The 22465-nt window shown below is 41.4% G+C and overlaps 1 protein-coding gene across 1 annotated transcript in view; it reads right to left on the reverse strand.

Moving 5' to 3' along the window:
• Med12l (mediator complex subunit 12L) overlaps positions 1 to 22465 on the reverse strand; it is a 320970-nt gene that overhangs the window by 258375 nt on the left and 40130 nt on the right. The window contains exon 5 of the mRNA XM_027391634.2: positions 1263 to 1432. Coding sequence (XP_027247435.2) covers positions 1263 to 1432 — 170 coding nt within the window. The remainder of the gene's footprint in view (positions 1 to 1262; positions 1433 to 22465) is intronic.

Genomic DNA, 22465 nt, shown 5'->3' on the forward strand with positions numbered 1-22465 from the left:
AAGCCAGAAGAGTGTGGAGCAGGTTCTAAAGCAGTCAGCATAAACGGGGCTGGGGTTTTTAAGGGCTGTGTTTCGTCACTTAAAAACTAACAATGCTACTTCACAAAAGAACCACACAACTTTTTGTTTGTTTGTTTGTTTTACTATGTGAGCTGTTTCTAAAACTCACTTGCTACCTGGCCATTACAATTAAAGTTCTAAGTGGAACATTTAAAACCACGTATTCCTTTCCTCTTTGATAAACCTGATGGATAATGATAATCTGGGCTAATAAGAGGACTTTAGCTGAATACACCTTGTCAGAAATTAAAAAAAAAAAAAGGCAAATAATACCACAATTGACCACTGCTGGTCATAAGAATTACAGCAGATTGTCCGGGTGAGAATCCCATAGTTCCTGGTTGCCCTTAATCTATCCCTTAAGCTTTAATTTCAAGATACAACTGAACTAAATGAAGATGATCTTCACGTGGGATACTACAGCAGCAGAGGAGATCCTTTATGAGATAGGAAGCTGCATCAAGAAGGCACTTATAAATAAATATATCTAACTTGCAAAATAAAGAGTTTAAGAGGGTTGTGCTTAACAGCACAATTACAAAGTAATTAATGGCACTAAAATACCTGATATCACTGAGAGCTGTAGATACATATGTAATAAACTGTCATCACCGAGCACCCATGTTCCCTTGAATGTATTGTAAGAGATGTGCCTGACACTGTGGTACATGCCTATAACTCCAGGGAAGCAGAGAAAGCCAGCAAGGTCTACATAAGTGAGCTCAAGGCCAGAAAGAACTTGCCTCAAAATTTCATTTGCATAGAGAGAAATGTTAAGTGTCTTTCTATGAATGCATCAGTTCATATAAAGATACATTATTTAGGGGGTCAAAACTCCTCTACCCCTGCGTGGGATATGAGTCTCGGCCCCAGCGTGCTGGTTCCTGTCAATAAACCTCGTGTGATAGCAGCAAAAAAAAAAAAAAAAAAAAAAAAGATACATTATTTATTTAGCCCCAGAAAATACAAATATAGACATCTGCCAGCATGTTTTGGTCAACCAAAGACCACATGTAACAGGTTATCTACTGTGTCATATACTCTAAGTATGTAGCACGCTATACCATCTGTATTTATACGTAAGTATACTCTGTGATGTTTGTAGAATGATAAAATCACCTAGCAGCCCATTCCTCAGCATCCATCCCTGCATGCGACTGTATCTGGAAGGGATCCTTTTCTTGCATGCCTTGATAGGTTACCTGGAACATGTGAAATGCCAGCTTCTCGTTATACTCCCACTGCTTCATGGCTTGCTCGACCTCTGGTGGCACAGGGACAGGACCATCACCTGTACTGGAGGCCATGTGATAAAAGTCAGAGATCTTGACCAACTGCTCTCTAAGGTACCTGGTAGATATCTGTGTCCACTCTGCATTAAAAGAAAAAGGAAAGTGTTCTGATTGTAGACACAGCTATAAGAATTACATCTTTTCTCCCCTGATTAGCTTAGGACATACTTTAAAGTAACACTTGTTACATAAAAATGACTTTTGCATGTACAGCCATGACTCAAGAAAAGCATAGCCAGACAAAACCTGTCCAGATCTCAGGGGACTTGCACTACTGTGACCCTAAAGATTTCGGTATGTGAATTTTGTCATCTGTGATATACAACAGTTAGTATCACAAAACCACTCAAGGGCAATCAGAAAACAGAACAGCAGAGCAGGCAAGAAATCCTGATCCACCAACTTAAGAACACCAAACCTCTCCAATGCAGCTCTTGGGTGTGCTTCTCTCCCACACTGTGTCAAATTTCAAACACGCATGCATTGGCTTTCTGTCTGTCTACAAAACTGACATCCACAGGCTAGAGCATAAGCTTCCCAACCTACACAGCCCTCAGGATGTGCACAGACACAGTCACGGCTGTCCCTGACGTGACCATCTGCACCTTAGTTGTTCGGCTTTCTTCAACCAGCACTGATAGGTGGGAACTCAGAAAGGATAGAGTCAGGCTGAGTGAGAAGCACTAAAAGCTAAGAAATGAAATTGCAGCAGAAAAAGATAAAGGGGGTAAGGGGTTGAGGAGGTGGTTCAATGGTAAAGCACAAGCTTTCCCGGTGTGAGTCATTGAGTCTGAATCCCAAGAACTTCAATCTATCCAGGCAGACAGCACATGTTTGTCATCTCAATGCTCCTATGGTAAGATGGGAGGCAGAGACAGAGACAGGAGAATCCCTGAATGTTGTGGACCAGGGAGCCCGGCAGAAACAGCTCACCTTAGCAGCCAACAACAAAGAAACCTTCCCTCAGCCAAGGTGGAAGGAAACCAGCAAACTGAGACTGGCCTGTGACCTTCATATTGGCTCAATACCATGTGCCTAGCCCCCAACACATACACGTGCTCATACACACGCAAAACAAAAATTACTAAAACTATTTTTAAAATGACTGCCACCAGGGCACAAATTAAACTGTGTTGCCTCTGGCAACCAGAAAGGATATGATACTAACTTTAGCCCATTCTGTAGGCAAAAATGTAGTAACTGTAAGCTTGCAGCCAAATTTCCCCAAGGATATAGGAAAACAGCATTTTCTAAGAAACCATCTTAGGAAACAATTTCAATGTTTTCCCATCATTTGTTCTCCCACCCTCTCAGAAGTAAGGAGCAGAAACCAATTGTCTGCCAGTAACGGAGAATTTTCGCTTTGCTTGTCAACTGTAACCAGAGACAACCACTGTTAAGTGTTAGTTTAAATCACTTGTTCCAACTATGTTTTGTAAATTAAAATTCAGTCTGGGAAATAGACACAAGATATCTGGAGGTCATTCTTGTATACATAGTAGACTTAAGGCCAGCCTGGGCTACATGACACCTGTATAAAAAATGATAAAAATAAATAAAATGAAAGTACAAACAAAAGCTGTTAAACTTCAGTGATAAACCAGAGCAAAGGTATAGTCAGATATTGATTAGACTGATATTCTGTTCCAAGTTCAATCATTGCTAAAACTGATCAACTGGAACTAAAAACAAAACATTCAACTATGGATGTCATCATTTTCTTGTCCTCTTGTGACATGCTCATGACACTTGTTCAGTCAAAACACTAACCATCTGTTGAGAGAAGATGAGGTTACCTCTAACAAGCAAAAACAGAAACAATGCTACAGGCCCTGAGCTTTGTACAACAAGCCTTTTGAGTAACAAGCCCACAGTACATTTCAGCCAAAACTAAAAATAACACAAATATGCACACACATACATTGTCTCTGGAACTATCTTCATATTTTTTAAAAATAGAAGTATATGTTTGCGATAGAAAATGTGTAATATAGATACAGATGCAGAAGAAAACCCACAATATCCCACTAATCATTATTTAAATACAGAGATACAGCGTTGTCCACATTATCACAGGAAACTGGTGCCAGCACTCCACCACAGATACCAAAATCTTCAGGTGCCCAAGGTCCTTATTAAAATTTTATGGACTGGCCAGATGGCTCAGCCAGTATGGCACTTACCAAGCAAGGGTGAGGAGTTCAAGTCCTCAGAACCCAAGTAAATGTCGGGCAGTCATGGTGGCACACCTGTAATCCCAGTGTGAGGGAAGCATACACAGAGGACCCACAGGGCAGAACTAGGTATGGTCAGTGAGCTGTGCTCAATATATAAGGTGGAAAGAAAGCAAAAGACACCCAATATCAGCGTTGGACCTCCACATGCTTGCACATACAAACACACATATGTACCTAGACTGACATACATCCATGAAGATATACACATGTACACACACACATATGGAAAAATAAATAAGTGGTATTTGTATAAAATCATAACATATCTTCTTCATACTGTATATCTTTTCTACATTTATAATGTAAAATACAATGTGAATGTTACACAGATACTTATTATAGTATTGTATGGATAGTGACAAACACAAAAGTCTATATATGTTCAGTATAGATATAATTTACATCAAATATTTCCTTGGATGACTTGATGTGTAGTCAGAAGCTATCCATGGACGTACTGCACTGGAAAGATGGCTCAGTGGATAACACTTGCTTATTACAATTATCCTTGTGAGTTCAAATTGCCAGCACTCTGATAAAAAGCCAGGACTGGCTACACATGCCTATAATCCCAACTCTGAGAGGAATGGGGGTAGATGTGATGGTAGAATCCTCAGGACTTGCTGGCTACCAGTCTGGCTCCATACTGGAAGCTATGGGACAATGGTGGAGGAAACAACAATTTTTTAAAAAAGGATTTTTTAATAAACACATGTGTATCTTTTCTTTAACTGATGAACACACGACATTGCAATCTGAACCCCTTTTAGGGATTAGCATGAGACATCAAATTATGATTTGAACCAGATAATATCCATATCTGTGGCAAATGGCACATGATTTAAAATTAGGACGTACATGAAACTGTCATTAAGAATTGAAAAAGGCCGGGCGTTGGTGGCGCACGCCTTTAATCCCAGCACTCAGGAGGCAGAGGCAGGCGGATCTCTGTGAGTTCAAGGCCAGCCTGGTCTCCACAGCAAGTGCCAGGATAGGCTCCAAAGCTACACAGAGAAACCCTGTCTCGAAAAACCAAAAAAAAAAAAAAAAAAAAAAAAGAATTGAAAAAGAAGGTGGGTGGTGATGGGGTATGCCTTTAATCTCAGCATTCAAGAGGCAGAGGCAGGCAAATCTCTGTGAGTTTGAGGCCAGCCTGGTCTACAGAGTGAGTTCTAAAACAGTAAGTATTCTTTCACTAGAAAGCATGTCTCAAACCCTACCGGCCCCCTAAAAAGGAATTGAAAACAGACAGGATAGAGATGGCTCAGTGAATGAGACTGTGGGTGTCTGGAAGAAGACTCAGGTCTGATTCTCAGCACCCATGAGGAGGCTCACAGGAGGCTTTGGGATGATAAAACAAAAAAATAAAGGTTATTGAGAAGATTTGGTTAGAGAGAATCAGAGTAGATAGATGGGGGAAAGTGAACAAGGAAGGTTGAAAGTGGAGTCTTTCTCAATTCAAGAAACTCAGGAAACACAACCACACGGGTAGTTTCACTCTATAAAACAGCCATTGAAGTCTATAAAGCTAGAGAGTTAGAATTTTGGGCATGCACAAAATGGGAAAAGATCTTCACCAACCCCACATCTGACAGAGGGCTGATATCTAAAATATACAATGAACTCAAGAAGCTAGCCACCAACACACCAAACAATGCAATTAAAAAGTGTAGTGCAGAACTAAATAGAGAACTCTCCACAGAGGAATCTAAAATGGCTGAAAGACAGTTGAGAAAGTGCTCAAAATCCTTAGCCATCAGGGAAACAAAACAACTCTGAGATACCATCTTACACCAGCCAGAATGGCTAAAATCAAAAACACCAATGACAGTCAATGCTGGAGGGGATGTAGAGAAAAAGGAATACTCCTCCATTGCTGGTGGGAGTGCAAACTTGTAAGACCACTTTGGAAATCAGTATGGTGGTTTCTCAGGAAAATGGAAATCAGTCTACCTCAAGATTCAGCAATTCCTCTCTTGGGCATATACCCAAAGAATGCACATTCATATAACAAGGACATATGTTCAACTATGTTCATAGCAGGATTGTTTGTAATAGCCAGAACCTGGAAGTAACCTAGATGCCCCTCAACTGAAGAATGGATAGAGAAAATATGGTACATTTACACAATGGAGTACTACTCAGCAGAAAAAAGCAATGGAATCTTGAAATTCTCAGGCAAATGGATGGAACTAGAAGAAACCATCCTAAGTGAGGTAACCCAGTCACAAAAAGACAAACATGGTATGTACTCACTCATATATGGATTTTACACATAGAGCAAAGGATTACCAGCCTACAATCCTCATCACCAAAGGCACTAGGAAACAAGGACTCTAAGAGAGGAATGCATGGACCCCGGAGAAGGGGAAGGGGCAGGATCTCCCGAGCTAATTGGGAGCATGAGGGTAGGGGAGAGGAAGCTGGGAGAATGAGGAGGAGAGAAGAGGATGGGAGAGGAGAAAATGGGGGAGCAGAAAGGTTGAGTCGGGGGAAGAATAGAGGACAGTAGGATGAGAAATACCATAACAGAGGGAGCCATTATAGATTCAAGGAGAGATCTGGTACTAGGGAGATTTCCAGAGATCTACAAGAATGACACTGACAATCTAGGCAATGGTGAAGAGGCTACCCTAAATGCCCTTCCCCTATAATGTGACTTGATGACTGCCTTATATGCCATCCTAGAGCCCTCATCCAGTGGCTGATGGAAGCAGAAGCAGACACCCATAGCTAAACACTGAACTAAACTCTGGAACCCAGTTGCAGAGAGGGAGGAGTGAAGAGCAAAGAGGTCAGGACCAGACTGGTGAAGCCCATGAAGACAGCTGACCTGAACAAGGGGGAGTGTATGGACCTTAGTCTGATGTCTGGGAGGCCAACACAGGACTGATCCAGATTCCTGAATGTGGATGTCAATAAGGAGGCCTCAAGCACTCTATGGGGCCCCATGTAGTGAATCAGTATTTACCCCTGGCGTAAGAAGGGACTTTAGGAGCCCATCCCACATGGAGGAATGCTCTCTCAGTCTGGACACATGGGGGAGGGCCTAGGCCCTACTCAGGATGATATAACAGACTTTGGGGAACTCCCATGGAGGGCCTTACCCTCCCTGGGGAGCAGAGGGGGGATGAGGTGGGGGATGGTGGTGGGTTGGGGGAGCGGAGGGAGGGGGAGGGGAAGAGGGAGAGGGAGAGGGGATTGATATGTGAAGCAGCCTTGTTTCTATTCTGAACTAATAAAATAATAATAATAAAGAAAGAAGGTTAAAAGAAAAAGAATTTTGGGCATGATTGCTACTCCGAATGCCGATGGGTCAACAATGAAAAGAAGGTAGTTGTTAGTTTTTATCAATGTTCTTCCTTATATTCCAGGATCCCAGAAGCACAAGCCCATCCTTGCTAATGCCTTACCCTAAGAAGAGAACGCTAGCCCAGAGGGGTGTGGGGGTCACTGAAGCTGCCTGCCCCACCACAGATATATGATCTGTAAGACGGCCAGAGATGGTGAGGCTAAGGAGCCAGCAGTAAAAACCAAATGTGATACAAGGCCCACTTTACTCATCAAACACAGGAATTTCTATGAATGCAGTAGTTGAGAGATGACACTCTAGAGCCCCCCTCCCTCCATCCCCCCCCAAAAAAAACAGGAAGCTGAGTGCTAAGTAGGAGAGAAAGGAACAGCTGTTAAGGAATATTTTTTTTAACTATGCAAAGATGAGTTGGATTTGTTTAATTATGTAAAGATGTGTTGCTGTTTTATCTTGCCTGTCTAAGGCGCCTGATTAGTCTACTAAAAAGCTTAATTGCCAACAGTGAGGGAGGAAGAATAGGTGGGACTTCCAGGTCAGGGAGAGTAAGTAGGAGGAATTTAGCCTCAGGAAACAAAAAGAAGAAGAAGGAGGAAGAGGAGGAGGAGGGAGGAGGAGGAGGAGGAGGAGGAGGAGGAGGAGGAGGAGGAGGAGGAAAAAGAAAACACCAGGACCAGACAGACAGACATGGAAAAAGCAGGAAAGTAGGACATACAGAATGAAAGTAAGGTAAAAAGCTCCAAGACAAAACATAGATGAATAGAAACAGATTAAAATAAGTTAAAAGAGCTAATGGGACAAGCCTAAGCTAAGGCCAAGCATTCATGATTAATAATAAGTCTCCATGTCTTTATTTAGAAGCTGGTTGGCAGCCCAAAACAAAATCCAGTTACAAACAACCATCCTGGTAGCAAACACAGCATGCCAAAGACAAAGAGTCCTAGACATTCCTGGTGGTGTGACATTAGCAGAGACATACTGGCCTTAGAAGAATATACTGACAAACATAAACAGTCTGCAGTCCAAACCCTAGTCCCACCATTCACCAGTTGTGAAATCTGCAGCCAAGTATTGGACCTTGGCTAAGTCTCAATTTCCTCTTCTGCAAAATAAAGATTAATAATAAATAGCTCAATTACTGTAAAGATGAGTCACTAGCACAATGGGTGCAAAGTAGGAACTGATCAGTAAATTCAAAGGATGATTATAGAAGGGAACAGTTGGGCATTGGCTGCCAATTGATAGCATGTGCTGCTTTTGATATCAGGCCTGCCCCCTCCCTCCAGCTAAGGCAACACCCAAAGGACAACACAATGACTGGCATGTTGCTTAGGGAAGCATCAATGCTGGTTTCGTGGCTCAAAGGTTTCCAATGGATCCACACTCTTTAGTGAATGAAGATGGAACTTCTTGTGTGGGAACTAACCCCATCTCAACAGCTACCTGCCGGTACTCATCTAACTCCACTAGCTCAAGCTGCTCTGGTGCTCGGAGGCTGTGCTTATCTAAAGGACTTCTCTGCCCACTCATAAGCATGAGCAGACATGTTTCCAGGACCAGTTGAAACAACGTCACACACCGTTTCTCTAGCCTCTGCATACCGGCCCTCCACCTGGAGTGGATGACTCACTCACTCTTTTCTGAGTGTAGTGTAATCTCTTCAATTTATTTCCATAAATTAAGTATTGATTTCAACCAATACATCATAAAGTCCTTCCAAAATAGATATCAAGTCCCTACCTAGTGGTTCTGCCTTTCAACTCTTAATAGGAACCTCATTGCTCCATACCTATGGGGTTTTTAACACCAACACACACAAAAAAAAAGAGACTAAATGCTCTAACACTGTTCTAACTAGAAGCATGGATGTACTATAAAAGGTCCATGCAAACACTGTAATTTGCTCTTTGTGTGTGTGTGTGTGTATGTGTGTGTGTGTGTGTGTGTGTGTGTGTGTGTGTGTGTGTATTATATGTCTACATGTCACATGCGTGCCTGGTGCCCATAAGGGCCAGAAAAGGGCATCAGATAACCCCCAGAACTGGAGTTAAAGATGGTGTAAGCCACCATGTGGATGCTGCAAATCAAACCTGGATCCTTTACAAGAGCAGCCAATTTCTTCATCACATGTATTTTGTCTTCTTTTTGAAGAAACTTACTTGTAAATGTGTGTATAAACAAATACCCTTTAATCCTGTGATGGCTCAATTTCCTGGCTACAATCTTTCCTTTTACAAAAGCAACTGGGAACTATGCAAAATGAATGAAAGAGTGCTTGCTTGCTTGTTTGTTTTAAACACAACCATACCCAAGGGCGAAGATGCCTCCTCTATGGGGCTAATCAAGCCAGACTTTGGAGCTGAATGAATGAGAAAAAAAATCAACTTCAGCATATATAGCTGCACAATCCATTTCCAAACACTCTGTTAGAATCACTGAAAGATCTTCCACCATGATCCTATTTCCATGTTAGATGCTTTCTTGATGAAAAATAAAAAGAAAACCAAATGAAAGATACTGGGAAAATCATGTCCCCAAGAAAGGATTTGGGTCTAGAATTATTATAACCCAATAACCAGAAGACAGTTTAATTTTAAGTTTAGGTTGCAGAAGACTGGAAAACACACCTCCAATGAAGTTAAACAGGAGCACCTGGAGGTGCTCAACATCAGAAGCTATCATGAAAAACACAAGGCAAAAGCACAACGACCTAAGACTATGATGGCTATAACCAAAACAGTAACAAGCATTGGCGAAGATGTGAAGAAAGTGGGATCCCTGAGGATTGCTGATGGGAATGTGATACAGAAGGAAAAAAGAGAAGTTTGGCAGTTCACCAAAAGTTAAGCATGGAAATACAATATAACCAAACTACTTTACAGCTGGCTAGATACCCAAAAGTAATAGAAACAAACAAAAAGCCCACTTATCTACACTAAGACTCTATGCAAATATCCATGGAGTCCAGCAAGACTCACACCTGAGAAAAGATAAATCTAAACATCCATCACAATTGTGGTGTATGCCTGCAAGGCAATAATACTGATCTTTAACAGGAATGCTATGCTTTTGAGACATGCTACAGCACAGAAGAACCTGGAAAGAGCCAGTTTGGTAGAACCACATTATTACATGAATAATGATAATCTAAAATAAGAAACTCTATACATACAAAGTAGACTAGTGATGCTAATGAATATGGCACATTTGATGAAAATGTTCTAAAACGTGGTCGATGGTGTTACCTAACAGTGTCTTCCAAGACCGAAACATTCCATCCTGCCGGGGAGCTGCTTAAGCAGAAAGTCCCTGAAACTGACTACTATGGCCCTCCCTGCCAGTGTAAGCAATAAAAGGTGAGAGTCCCTCCAGTAAGAAAGTATCTATATTTCGCAAGGAAAAAAAGAAAGAAAGAAAGAAAGAAAGAAAGAAAGAAAGAAAGAAAGAAAGAAAGAAAGAAAGAAATTTCATGATTCATGGAAGTTGACAAAGGTGAGAGGGGGAAATCAGAGTGGCCTTAAGTTTATGGTTAAAGCTGGGTAGAGAGTAAAGGGAATTACATACTTGTACATTCTTTTTTTAACACCTACAACAGAATTATTTTTAAAGTTATAATTATCCAAAATCCCATTTGGCCTATGTTCACTTGTGGAATCGAATAGTTGTTGTCAGTGTGCTAATTAGCAGCCTGGATTAGCAAGAGCATAGATCATAGCTACCACCCCAAAGTGATCTGAGACCAAGAGAGTCAAAGCACTGGCTAGGCTGCCCTGTCCTGCTAAACTATCAGTAAACATGCCCTTCTGGATGGAGAAGGAGTAAAAGAGATCAGAGAGTGAGGGAGTGGAAAACAAGCTACTATACACAGGAGAAATACTACAAAACAATGCTACTGAAGCACATTAATCCTTTTGAAACATTTGCCTGTGGCTGCTCTTCCAGAGGACCCAAGTTCAGTTCCTAGATCACACATCAGGCACCTCACAACCATCTGTGACTACAGCTTCCGGGGAACCAATGGCCTCCACAGGCATCCCCACACATGTAGCATACACAAAGACAATAATAATAATAATAATAATAATAATAATAATAATAATAATAATAAGTTCATTAAATGTTTTCCTCTGTTACAGATGTAACTCAGCAGCAGAGAACTCATGTGTGTCAAAAGAAAATAAATTATCAAATATTCATCTAGTTTTATCTGCATACATGGTTTTCCTATATTACTGTTTAACTGGCTTTATTATCCAAAGACACTGCGTATTATACAAACTACTGCTACCATGAAATCAAGACTATATCCTAGAACAAAATAATCAATAAATAGCTTAAATAAAAGTCATTAGTGTTTAGCAGTGAACATTTCCTACTGCAGGCTGGAAGTTCTGCTGGAATGTGGAACTACAAAGAGAACTACAAGAGAAACCACCTGAGGCCCAGAGAGACAGAGATGCAGAGGAAACAGCAGCCATATGGGGAACACTCTGGTGTGACCATAGGACTTGGGAGAGGAGTTGAAGGGTAGCACCCTGTCATTTTTCAGAGGCAGAAGAAGGCATGTGAGTTTCTGCCCATAATGGAAAGCAAAGGAGTCTCCAGCAGACAGAGGTCCCCAGATGAGTGTTTCTGGAATGACCACCAGAGGGCACTGGTGAAACATATGTTTCCAAGACTCATCTCAGAAAGCAACCCAGGCAGACTTAACTGGAGTACAGCCTTTTACCACAATGACTAAAGGCATTGAAGAATTGTGAGCCAAGGAATATCAGGATCAGATGTATAATTGAAGGCTAACTCTCAGGAAGTTGTAAAACAAAGTGAGCAGGGGCTACCAGGTTCAGTAGGGAGGTGACCCTGGCAGAGAACACATAAGAGAGGTAGGTGTGGCATCCTCTCCAGGGAAACCAGTAACCAGCCTGATAACAGAGATGGAGCAAAGGGCTGCTAGATTGGAGAACTTTCCAGATTCAGAGTGGGATGGTTGGGGAGATCATAGTGCCACCATGTAAAGTGTAGAACACACAAAGCTACTTGACAGTAGGTGGCTGGATTCAGCTTGGTATATTAACTCCTTGCTTTAATTATGCTTTTCATTTTGAGACCATTGTACAGACATACAGATCTCTGCAGATAACCTCAGTGAACCTTTTGTCTTGGCATGGCCAGAGATTCCCAGTATGGAAAACCAGGGCAGTACTTATAAAGAATGAGCTGCTACATTTAATTAACCCCTTAGGGCATATTCCCACTGCTCTGGGACCAGGCCCAGGAGAGTTTCCAGCAAGACAACAGACTTGACAGCCAGCTAACACCTTTGAGTCCCTGTGCACACAACACACTGTCACCTCCCACAGCAGGCTTGTGGACTAGTGACCCAGGTGGAAAAGAGCTCTCAGGAATGAAGGGAGAGGTCCCCCTCGAGGTGGCAGGAGGAAAGATGGAGGAGTGTGGCTAGAAAAGGTAGCTGCTGCCCGCTCCCCAGAAAAGCTAAGTGCAGCCTTACAACAGATACCTAATGACCCTGCAGGCTGCCAGCTTCTACTACAGCTGCTCGGGGAAGGCTCAATCCCTGTACAGCAAAACTGAAACTCCACATTCCCCTTTCCTTTGCCATGATAATAGAGATGATGGTAGTCTGTGCAAAATTTCAACAATAAAAATGGTGCAGTATTGCCGGGCGGTGGTGGTGCATGCCTTTAAGTCCAGCACTCAGGAGGCAGAGGCAGGCAGATCTCTGTGAGTTCGAGACCAGCCTGGTCTACAAGAGCTAGTTCCAGGACAGCCTCCAAAGCTACGGAGAAACCCTGCCTCAAAAAACAAAAACAAAAACAAAAATGGTGCAGTATTTAAGGTGTGTACACACACACACACACACACACACACACACACACGAAAGCTCTAAAGCTTCTACTTCTGAACAAACTCTAGACAGCTAAGAGCCTTTTGTGATGACAAAGTATGAAACACCTCATTACCAGGTGACTGTACAAAATAACTCTAGACCAAGAGGCTATAAAACACAGTAATGCCTGCACTATACAGAATACCCAGAACACACTCTTCATGCCTGTCTCCAACACCCCCATATTTCTGAAGACCACATACCGAGCACAATTCATTCACCTAATTAAAGTCCATTCACTTTATGTGCCCCACACCCATAATCTACCTGATAACCTAATGACCAGTAACTGTCTTCTATACAAAGACTCCATGTACTGAACTGCAATACAGCAGAGCTGACTCAGACTTCAGAAAACTTCATTAAAGACAACGTGTTTTGAAGGCTACACACACTTCATATAAAATAACTCTAAAACTTAAACCCCTTCCTGGTGTTTTTCTTAAGCAGCTTTCTAACCATCACAGAATTAATATTTCAAACTACTGAAAAAAAATCTAGTTTCTTTAAGTCATTAAAAGTTTAATAGCATACAGCTATTTAAAAGAACAAGACCACTTTATGTATATCATGCACACCATGGAACAAACACCAAGGTTTGTAAAGATTATTGTAAAACACAGTAAAATGTATCTCAGAAGACATCCAAGAAATTAAGATATATGAAGTGTCTGAAAAGAGAGATGGGACACAGTAGGAGAAAAAAAAACATCATTAGTCCACTGTGTGAAGTCTCTGGTTTTTTTGTTTTGTTTTGTTTTAATATATTTAAATATATTTAAATATTAAATATACTTATATTTATAAATATATTAAATTTAAAAAATTAAATATATTTAAGTCACACAAAATATATTCTAAAGTTAAAAACAATTACAAAACAAAGATCATGTTACAGAAATTAGATAAACATAAAATTCATAAAATTAGTAAAAACTTAATTTTAAGTGAGAGTTAAACTGGAAATAAGAAATAATTAATGGACATACACATGTGTGCTAAAGAATGTGCATAACCATCTATCTGTTGCCCTAGACACCACTCCCACCCAGAAATAGTGCCAAGATGCTGCTTTCTAAGTACCATTTCCCCTCAAGAAGAAGCAGAATTCCTTTAAATAATGGCCAATTACAGATGTGAGGCAGAAAAATCAAATGTGATCCTGGGGCAACCTTCTATGCCTGAAAGCATGGAGACAGCTTCTTCATGCTTAATGTTGTCATCTCAAAGAGGGTAAGAGTGTGCAGGGTGTCTCACTGGCTAACTATGAGACAACTGCACCACCAAAAGAACAGTGGGTACACTTGCAATACAGCATAGCACACACATTTCTAAGGGCCCACACCAATGGCCAAAAATAATTTTAAAATAAAGAAATTCATTTTGCACAGTGGAGGTACAATAACAGAAGCTCCGGATACAAAAACAAACAACACAGGAAAAGAATTTAGCATTTATTCTATCTTTTTCAGTGGGGAAAAAAGTATTATTCCCTGAAGTTGGCGAGGAAAAGTCCCATTATATAAGAGAATGATGCCCACTTTGTGCCATTCCCAATGAATCAGCTGTCCAGTTTGGCTCAATGGGTACTCAATGTCTGGAGAAAAGACTGCTGGGAAACAAAATGGAAGCAGGTGCCAACATCTCGTTTCATAGGGCCTTTTCATTCCAAAGAAGAATGCCTTTTTACCAGGGTCAATATGGAAAACCCATTTTCCATGCTTAAATAAGAATTTGTGAGGCTAGCACACCTTAGTTTCTTTGCACTATTGTAAGTATGTCTTTGTGATAAATGAGCTCTAAGGAAATATGGAAGCAATCCTAGCTTGAAGCCTGTCTCCAGATCAATAAAGTTAGCATGTGGTCTCTTCAAAAATTCAAACTGGAAGTAAGCTGGTAGGCTAGATAAGAAACCAAACTGTCAACTATGTGTTTCACAGGGATTATTTTTGCAGTCTAAATGCCTTGGTGACTACATCAGAAATTACTCATCATGAAAAGAGGGCCACTGTTTCTATTCTGTATTTTGGGATGATAAGAGTAGTTTCAAGAGCATAGCCAACCTCAAAACCTCATGTGGTCCAGAAGAAATGATGGGAGAAAACAGAAGTGCCCTCAACAGTTTAACCACAAGGCATTTTAAGCTACTTCTAATCTACCCCCTTCCTTTAAAATGAAAAAAAAAAAGGCCTTATTCCTTCAATATGTCATCACTCTTCACCACACCCCACACCCAACAACTAATACTAGAATTAAAGTCATTCATGTTGCAAACTATTTCACTTCTCTTCCTCTGGTCTATGCCTTAACCCTTGCTTTGCTCCTCCTGTGCCCCATATCACTAGTGACAACAACTCTGTCAACAGTCACCACATCTAACACCCTACCCATTGCCTGCATCCTCTCCCCTAGCATTGCTTATTGGCTCCAAGAGCCCAAATCCATTGCATGTACATGGCAGCAGCCATCACCTCCTCACAGGGAACAAAGAAGGCATCTTTTAATGACCCAAACCAGGGTATTATCTAGCTCCACTCACATCAGTGTAGACAAAATAGAGAGGTAAAGCCTACATGTTAACAATGTAGTGCAGAAAATAATCAACTATGATGGCTAGTAATGACAGAGCCCCTCATAGCAGTTGTACTATATTAACAGTCTATGCTTAGTGTATGCCATGGACTGTTCTAAACACTTTAGAGGTATAGATTCATTTCATGAAGTATTGATTCATCTCATTCTTACAGAGTACTGCCAGTCAAGCCCATTTTATAGTCAGGGAACCGAAGAATAGTGTTGTAACCCCAACAGTAATCATAAACTCTCTCATAGCTGCCCATCATCTGTGAGAGAGCACACAGTATCCTCTCCAGCAGACAACCCCTCCACAACCGACCTTCAACCCCTGACCCATGTTCAAGCTGAAGCTGAAGGACAGCCAGTTGCACAAGAAGCATTTGCTGACCTGTTCCTATGCACACATCATCCTGCCACCAGCAATGCCTCTACCTGACTAACATTCAGCCTGCCCTCAACCCTGCCTCCAAGGAAAGCCTCTTCTTGTGACTCCTCAGCTTCCCAAGGTCTCTCACAGACTTATCCCCCAGGACTGTATTGCATTCCTTTCACTCTTCACTATGCCATGCAAGATTTGGATTGTGTGGACACATCCCCTCCACCCAAACTGGGAACAGCTCCAGAGTGATGTCTTTACTCTTTTCCTCTGTCCCTGCTGACTGGCCAGCCCAGGGTCCGAGCATGAGCTTTGGACCCTAACTAATTGTTGGATACTTGAGCTGAAGCTCTTTGTCCGATATTGACTCACAAGACTCAAGGAGCCTTCTCAAAGTGTTCAAATAATAAATCAGAGCGTGGACAAAATATACGCAAATCCCAGTGGTGTTCATTAATGAGATGGGAACTACGGTGCCACTGTATAACCCCGCAATGCTAACAGAGGGCCAACAGTACTAGTGAGGGACTGGCCGTGTGGGAATCTACTCTTGAGGCTAATAGCCAGGAGACAGAACAACACCCAGGCTGAAAATTTTCCTTAGTAAGCCCACATTTCTTGAAGCTAGAAAGACAGCTCAGTCAGTAAAGTGATGACTATGTAAGCATGAGGACCAGAATTTGATCTTCAGAGCTCATTCAAAAATCTGGGCATAATGGAGTGCACTTGGAACCCCAGGCACCCCAGTGCTGTGGCAGCAAAGACAAACAGTTCTTTGGGGCTTACAGAACAGCCAGCCCTTTTACTGTTACTTTGTTTTTAACAGTTCTGGCTATCCTGGAACTTGCTACATAGACTAGGGTGGCCTCAAGCTCACAGAGATCCTCCAGTCTCTGCCTTGGGGCTTACAGGACACACAGGCTTTCTTAATCAGCTATCTCTAGGTCAATAAATCCCTGTCTCAAAAAAAAAAAAAAAAAAAAGCACATGGTACCTGAAGAACACTTGAGGTTGACCTCTGACACAGGCACAGGCACAAATGCACACAGTTATAGTTTCTGTTGCGGTGATAACATACTAACTAAAACCAATTTGGAGAAAAAAGGTTTCTTTCACTGACAAGTTAAACCACCGTTGAGGGAAGCCAAGGCAGGAACCAGTAGATAACAGAATAATGCAATAGAAGAAAAGTCCAGCTACCTCTCTTATACAGTCCAGGCCCAGAGATGGCACCAACCAGAGTCGGCCAGGCCCTTCTCTGTCAACTAGCAATTAAGAAAATGCTCCACAGACATGCCCACATGCCAATCTGATGGAAGCAATTACCATTTGAGGTTCCCTCTTTCCAGGTATGCTAACTGAACAGCCAAGATTAGCCATCATACACACACATACATGCACAGGCACATTCATGCATGCAGGCACACGCACACACACACGTGCAAGCACTCTTTAGCACACTGGCATCAGAACACTGTGTTTCTACTTACCCTAGTTCATAAACACATAGGACTCTATTTGTTTTCATAACAGCAGTAAAAATAACAAATGCTATAGCTGTTATTAGCCAATTCAGCAGGATGACAATAGCTCACAGGATAATAGATAAAATCTAACTATTTAGAAAAAACTAGGTCTACTAGTCATTTTGAAAACTATAGTAGCAGCTCCATTTGAGATTTAGTTTTTCATTCATAACTATTCGTTGGCCTCGATCAGAGATCAGTCTGCCTCTGCCACCAAAGTGCTGACAATAAAGGCACACAGCATAATGCCTGCCAAATACAACTTTTTAAAAGATAGTTGATAATAAATGTTTTATTTCTGATGTCCTCTCCCTCAAGTGACAATGCTCTACAATTTGTTATCTTTCCCTAAATGTATTTATCTATGAGGCTCCTTTATTTTATTTTATTCCAGTTTTTAGATCTCATAAAGACTAAGAATTACAAACTTGCACTTAAGCCTTCCTAATTCCACTAATTCGAGTATCTGATCTTGGCTAGGGATGTAGCTCTGTGGCATAGTGCTTGCCTAGCATACACAAAACCCTGGGCTTGATCCCTAACACTACAAAATAGAAATATGAATGAATGAATGAATGAATGAATGAATGAATGAATGAATAAATAAATAAATAAATATCTGTCCCGATGTTCCAGTTTGTTCAACCCGCTACTCCCTGCTTTAAGCTACTCATGAAAGGTCTCCCAAAATCCCAAGGTCCCTCCTCCACCTGTCAATTTTACAGCCACTGAATAAGTCTTGCTAGCACAAACCCCCCAGGACCACAACCCATTTAATCTATTGTGATGGTTTGAATAAGAATAGCCCCCATAGACTCATATGTTTGAATGCTTAGTCCCCAGGTAGTGTAGCTATTGGAAACCACTTGAATGTGTAGCCTTTTTGGAGTATGTGTGGCCTTGTTGGGGGAAGTATGTTCTGGAGTGGGCTTGAGGTTTCAAAAGCCCAAGCCAGTCTGATATATCTGTCTCATCTGTCTCTCTCTGTCTTTCTCTGTCTCTGTGTATGTGTGTGTGTCTGTGTCTCTCTGTCTCTGTCTCTGTCTCTGTTCAGTATGCAGCTCTCTGGCACCAAGCCTGCCTGCCACCGTGCTCCCACCATGATGACAATGGACCAGACCTCTGAAACTGTAAGCAAGCCCCCAATTAAACGCTTTCTTTTGTAAGTGTTGCCCTGGTGATGGTGTCTCTTCACAGCAATAGAACAGTGACTAAGATACCCATATATCAGACCTATACCCTCCACATAATGAAGTGTGTGTGTGTGTTGCCTCATTGTTGCTGTTAGCCCTCTTAACTTTAGGGAAAAAGCTTCTTCCAATAAAATTAAACAGCACTGCTTTATAGCTCTGTTCCAAGGCTGAATGTGGAAAAGAAAATAAAACATATGTTTCTATTACAAAGGGATAAAAGTCATTTCTATTGAAAACATTCTACAAATCCTAAAAAAAAAGCCATCAAGACAATGAAAGGCATAAAACTAACACTAGGAAACGGTGACATATGATAGTCAATCTTGCCCCAAACATGCCGAACAGTTCTTTTCACTATCAAAGCAAGAACACAGAAAGTTAATTCTGAAAGTTAATCTTCCCAAGTGCATTCAATCTCATCCAACACCATACATGTTGAGTACTTGCTTGGCTATACTACAGCTTACTTGGAGTGTGAACCTTGCTGCATATGCAGGCCAGTGCTTCTAAATACTCTGTATCGTCAGAGAAGCTTAAGACAATGGGCGAACACAAGAGGATACCACATGTAGCAAGGTCACAGTAAAACAAGATCAGGTATTTGAAAAATATAATTGTAATTGTTCCATACAGCATACATGGCATATTACACTTGCATGTTAAAATAACATATAAGGAGGTACCCCAGGCCTGGCCAAATGACTATAAGTGGGAGGGAACCCATGGGAGGGGATCTCCAAAGCAAGCATTCAACCTGAGAAAGCAGCTACCAGGTGTCAGGAAAATGGTTCCTAGGTATCTCACTGGCCCCCACACTCAGCACACACACATTAACTGAGGCCCCCACACTCAGCACACACACATTAACTGAGGCCCCCACACTCAGCACACACACATTAACTGAGGCCCCCACACTCAGCACACACACTTTAACTGAGGCCCCCACACTCAGCACACAGGAGTTGGCTTCTACCTGCTTTATCAATCTATTCCATGCACTGAGTTGGAATCCAAGGTATAAACAGGAAGGAAATGTTTGGGATGAAAATTGACTAAACAATGCCCCAAGTTCCTTATAATTCTCTACTCCATAAAGACTCATAACCACTTTGAAACTCAACTCTGTATATAACGAATGGCTCCACAAGAACTGTAGTATGTCAAGAAAGAAAATTTCATTCTGTAGAGCTGGTAAAAGACTGTGCTGTGCCTTGATGGGATGATATTCTAGCTTATATTCTCACCAGCTGGATTTTAGAACACTAGTAAAAAAATAAAAAATAGTTGTGATCTGTGTGGTTCACCAACTGTTACTAATTATTTTATCAGACCTATAACAGCCAGAGCCTAAATTTACCACAAACCAAAGTGGGTGCCCATTGATTGTTCAGTGTGCTGCTATAGTAGATGACTTGAACTTGATGTTGCTTGTGTGGGCTGTCTTTACACAGATGGAGCCAACATTAACTGTGATTGCCCTCAGAGGAGACAAAGGCACAAGGTATTAGGGCTTACTTAATAAACAAGCCAGACCTTGTTGGATAAAGGGTAAGACAAGAAAAATGAAGTGGAAACATCCTAGATTTTCAGTTTCAATTAAAATAAGGAGCCATGATGACCTCCCAAGAACCATACCTTTGTGAGAAGGCCAAAGCAGCATTTCTTCCATGACTGGATCACAGTCCCTGAAGAACTGCTGAAGAAAGGTATCAGCCAGTCCACTATGATGCCATTAAGATAATAAAGGAAACCTTCTGGACCTGTAGTTACTAACAAAGACATCAGAAGTGTGAAAGGAGTAGAAAATGGAGCAGGTGGCACGATGGGCACAAGGGGACTTTTAGCTAAGCCAGCCATGTGTGCTGGACATGGAAACCTACCAAAATGCATCTGGAACTAGACTAACATGGTTCCTAAACTTGGAACTCCTTGTATTTAATGTACATGATAGGGGAAGAGAGCATCACAGCAGAAAAATATAGAATATGCTATGCTTTGGTGTGATGGTCTGAATGATTGCTCCCCATAGGCTCGAGTTTGAATGCTTGTTCCACAGATGGTGGAACGGTTTGGGGAGGATTAGACCTGATTAGAAGGGGTGTGTCACTGGGGGTGAGCTTTGAGGTTTAAAAAGTCCTGCAATTCCCAGTTAGCATTCTCTCTCTCTCTCTCTCTCTCTCTCTCTCTCTCTCTCTCTCTCTCTCTCTCTCTCTCTCTCTCTCACTTATATGCCCCTCTCCATGCCCACCTTGTATTGTCTCAACACATGAGTTCCAGCTGCTACTCCAGCACCATGTCAGCCTGACTGTTGCCATACTCCCGGATGATCATGGACTCTTAACTTTTTATACTTAAGCCTCATGTTCTATGAAGTGAGTTACTCAGGCACCTCTTTCATATATTTATCAGTTACAAATTAAGATGAATATTGGTCAGGACTAATAATAAAAAAAAGATACTCTGCATGCATATGTGTGCATGCATGCATGTGTATATACTTAATGGAGGGGTTCCTGCCAGTTAGTATAGCTAGTAATGCTGCAAGTTTCAAGGATTATGAATTGAAGAAAAAAATATGACATAATCCTTTATTGATTCTTTGGTAATTTCGTATCATTCACCCCAATCCCAGTCACCTTTCAGCCCCTTCATATCCTCCCCCCCCAAAAAAAAACCCTCCAAAGAATGAATTAAAACAAAACAAAAAAACAAAACCTCTGTTGTGGGATAATCATTTTGTATTCTATGAAGGTGTGTCTTTGCCAAGGCACATTCTGTTTGGTTTAATAAAGAGCTGAATGCCTAATAGCTAGGCAGGAGAGGACAGGCAGGATTTCCAGAGAGAAAAAGGAAGAGATTTCATTTAGGTGTACAGGGACGTCATCGAGACACAGACCAAGTAGGGGATGGAATGGAGGAAAGGTATAAAAGCCTTGTGGCAGAATGTACATTAATAGGAGTAAGTTAATTTTAGTTATAAGAGCTAGTTGGGGACAAGTCTAAGCTAAAGGCCAAAATTCCATAATTAATAAGAAGTCTCCGTGTCATTATTTACGAACTAGCAGTCCCAAAAGAAAGTCAAACAACATTTGGTACCTAACATGGGGTACATAAATCCACATAGGGCCTGAGAAAGCTGAAAAAAATTCCAAACACAGAGTCAGACACAGCTTCCAGGCAGCTCCGAAGCTACCCCAGTCTCTCAAGCAGGCTCATGCTTACAGCATAAAGAGACACAGCTCCTTTAATACAGCTAAGCACTTGAACAGCCTGCATGCTACAGGGGCAGGAGACTAGATAGAAACACCTGCCACATTTGGACACAGCAACTCCCCAGAGTGAGGATGGTTAGTTGCAGCTGGGATGGTTAGGTCTAGAGGGGCAAAGCCAGCCACGAGATCATTTGCTAAGCTAGCTGTGCAGCAGAGGGCCTACACTAACACTGCCTAGCAGTTCAAGCTTTGGCGCATGCAGTCAGAGAACACCTCAGGCACTTAGTCAGGCCAGGTCCAGACCAAAAACAAAACCCCTCTAGACAGGTACAGAATGCTTAAAAATGTTCTTAGATGCTAAAGAAAGAAAATGGGTATAGCCAGTCATGGGAAAAAAGTAAACAGTTTAAAAATAATGAAGTGAAGTCTTTAAAGAAAGAGTAAAGTAATATGAAAAAGAATAAGCCATATAACGATAGGAAATACACAGGGAGCCTGGATCCTATATCTTTCTTTAACTTTAAATTTTTTGAATGCTGAGGAGCGAAGGGATAAACGAAGCTGAGAGACACTGAACTGTAGGAAAAAATGCTAAATTAAACCAACTATATATTTTAAAATTGTCTTAACTTCAGAATGGAAGTCAGGAAATAAGTTGCATTGGGGAAGAGGTTACACCTTTGTTTCCACAGGAAACAAAAAGCTTACGGTTCGCTTCAAAATTAATGAAGATCAGATTTATTTATTTATTTATTTATTTATTTATTTATTTAT

This window comes from Cricetulus griseus, assembly GCF_003668045.3.
Source record: "Cricetulus griseus strain 17A/GY chromosome 1 unlocalized genomic scaffold, alternate assembly CriGri-PICRH-1.0 chr1_0, whole genome shotgun sequence".
Lineage (NCBI taxonomy): Eukaryota > Metazoa > Chordata > Mammalia > Rodentia > Cricetidae > Cricetulus > Cricetulus griseus.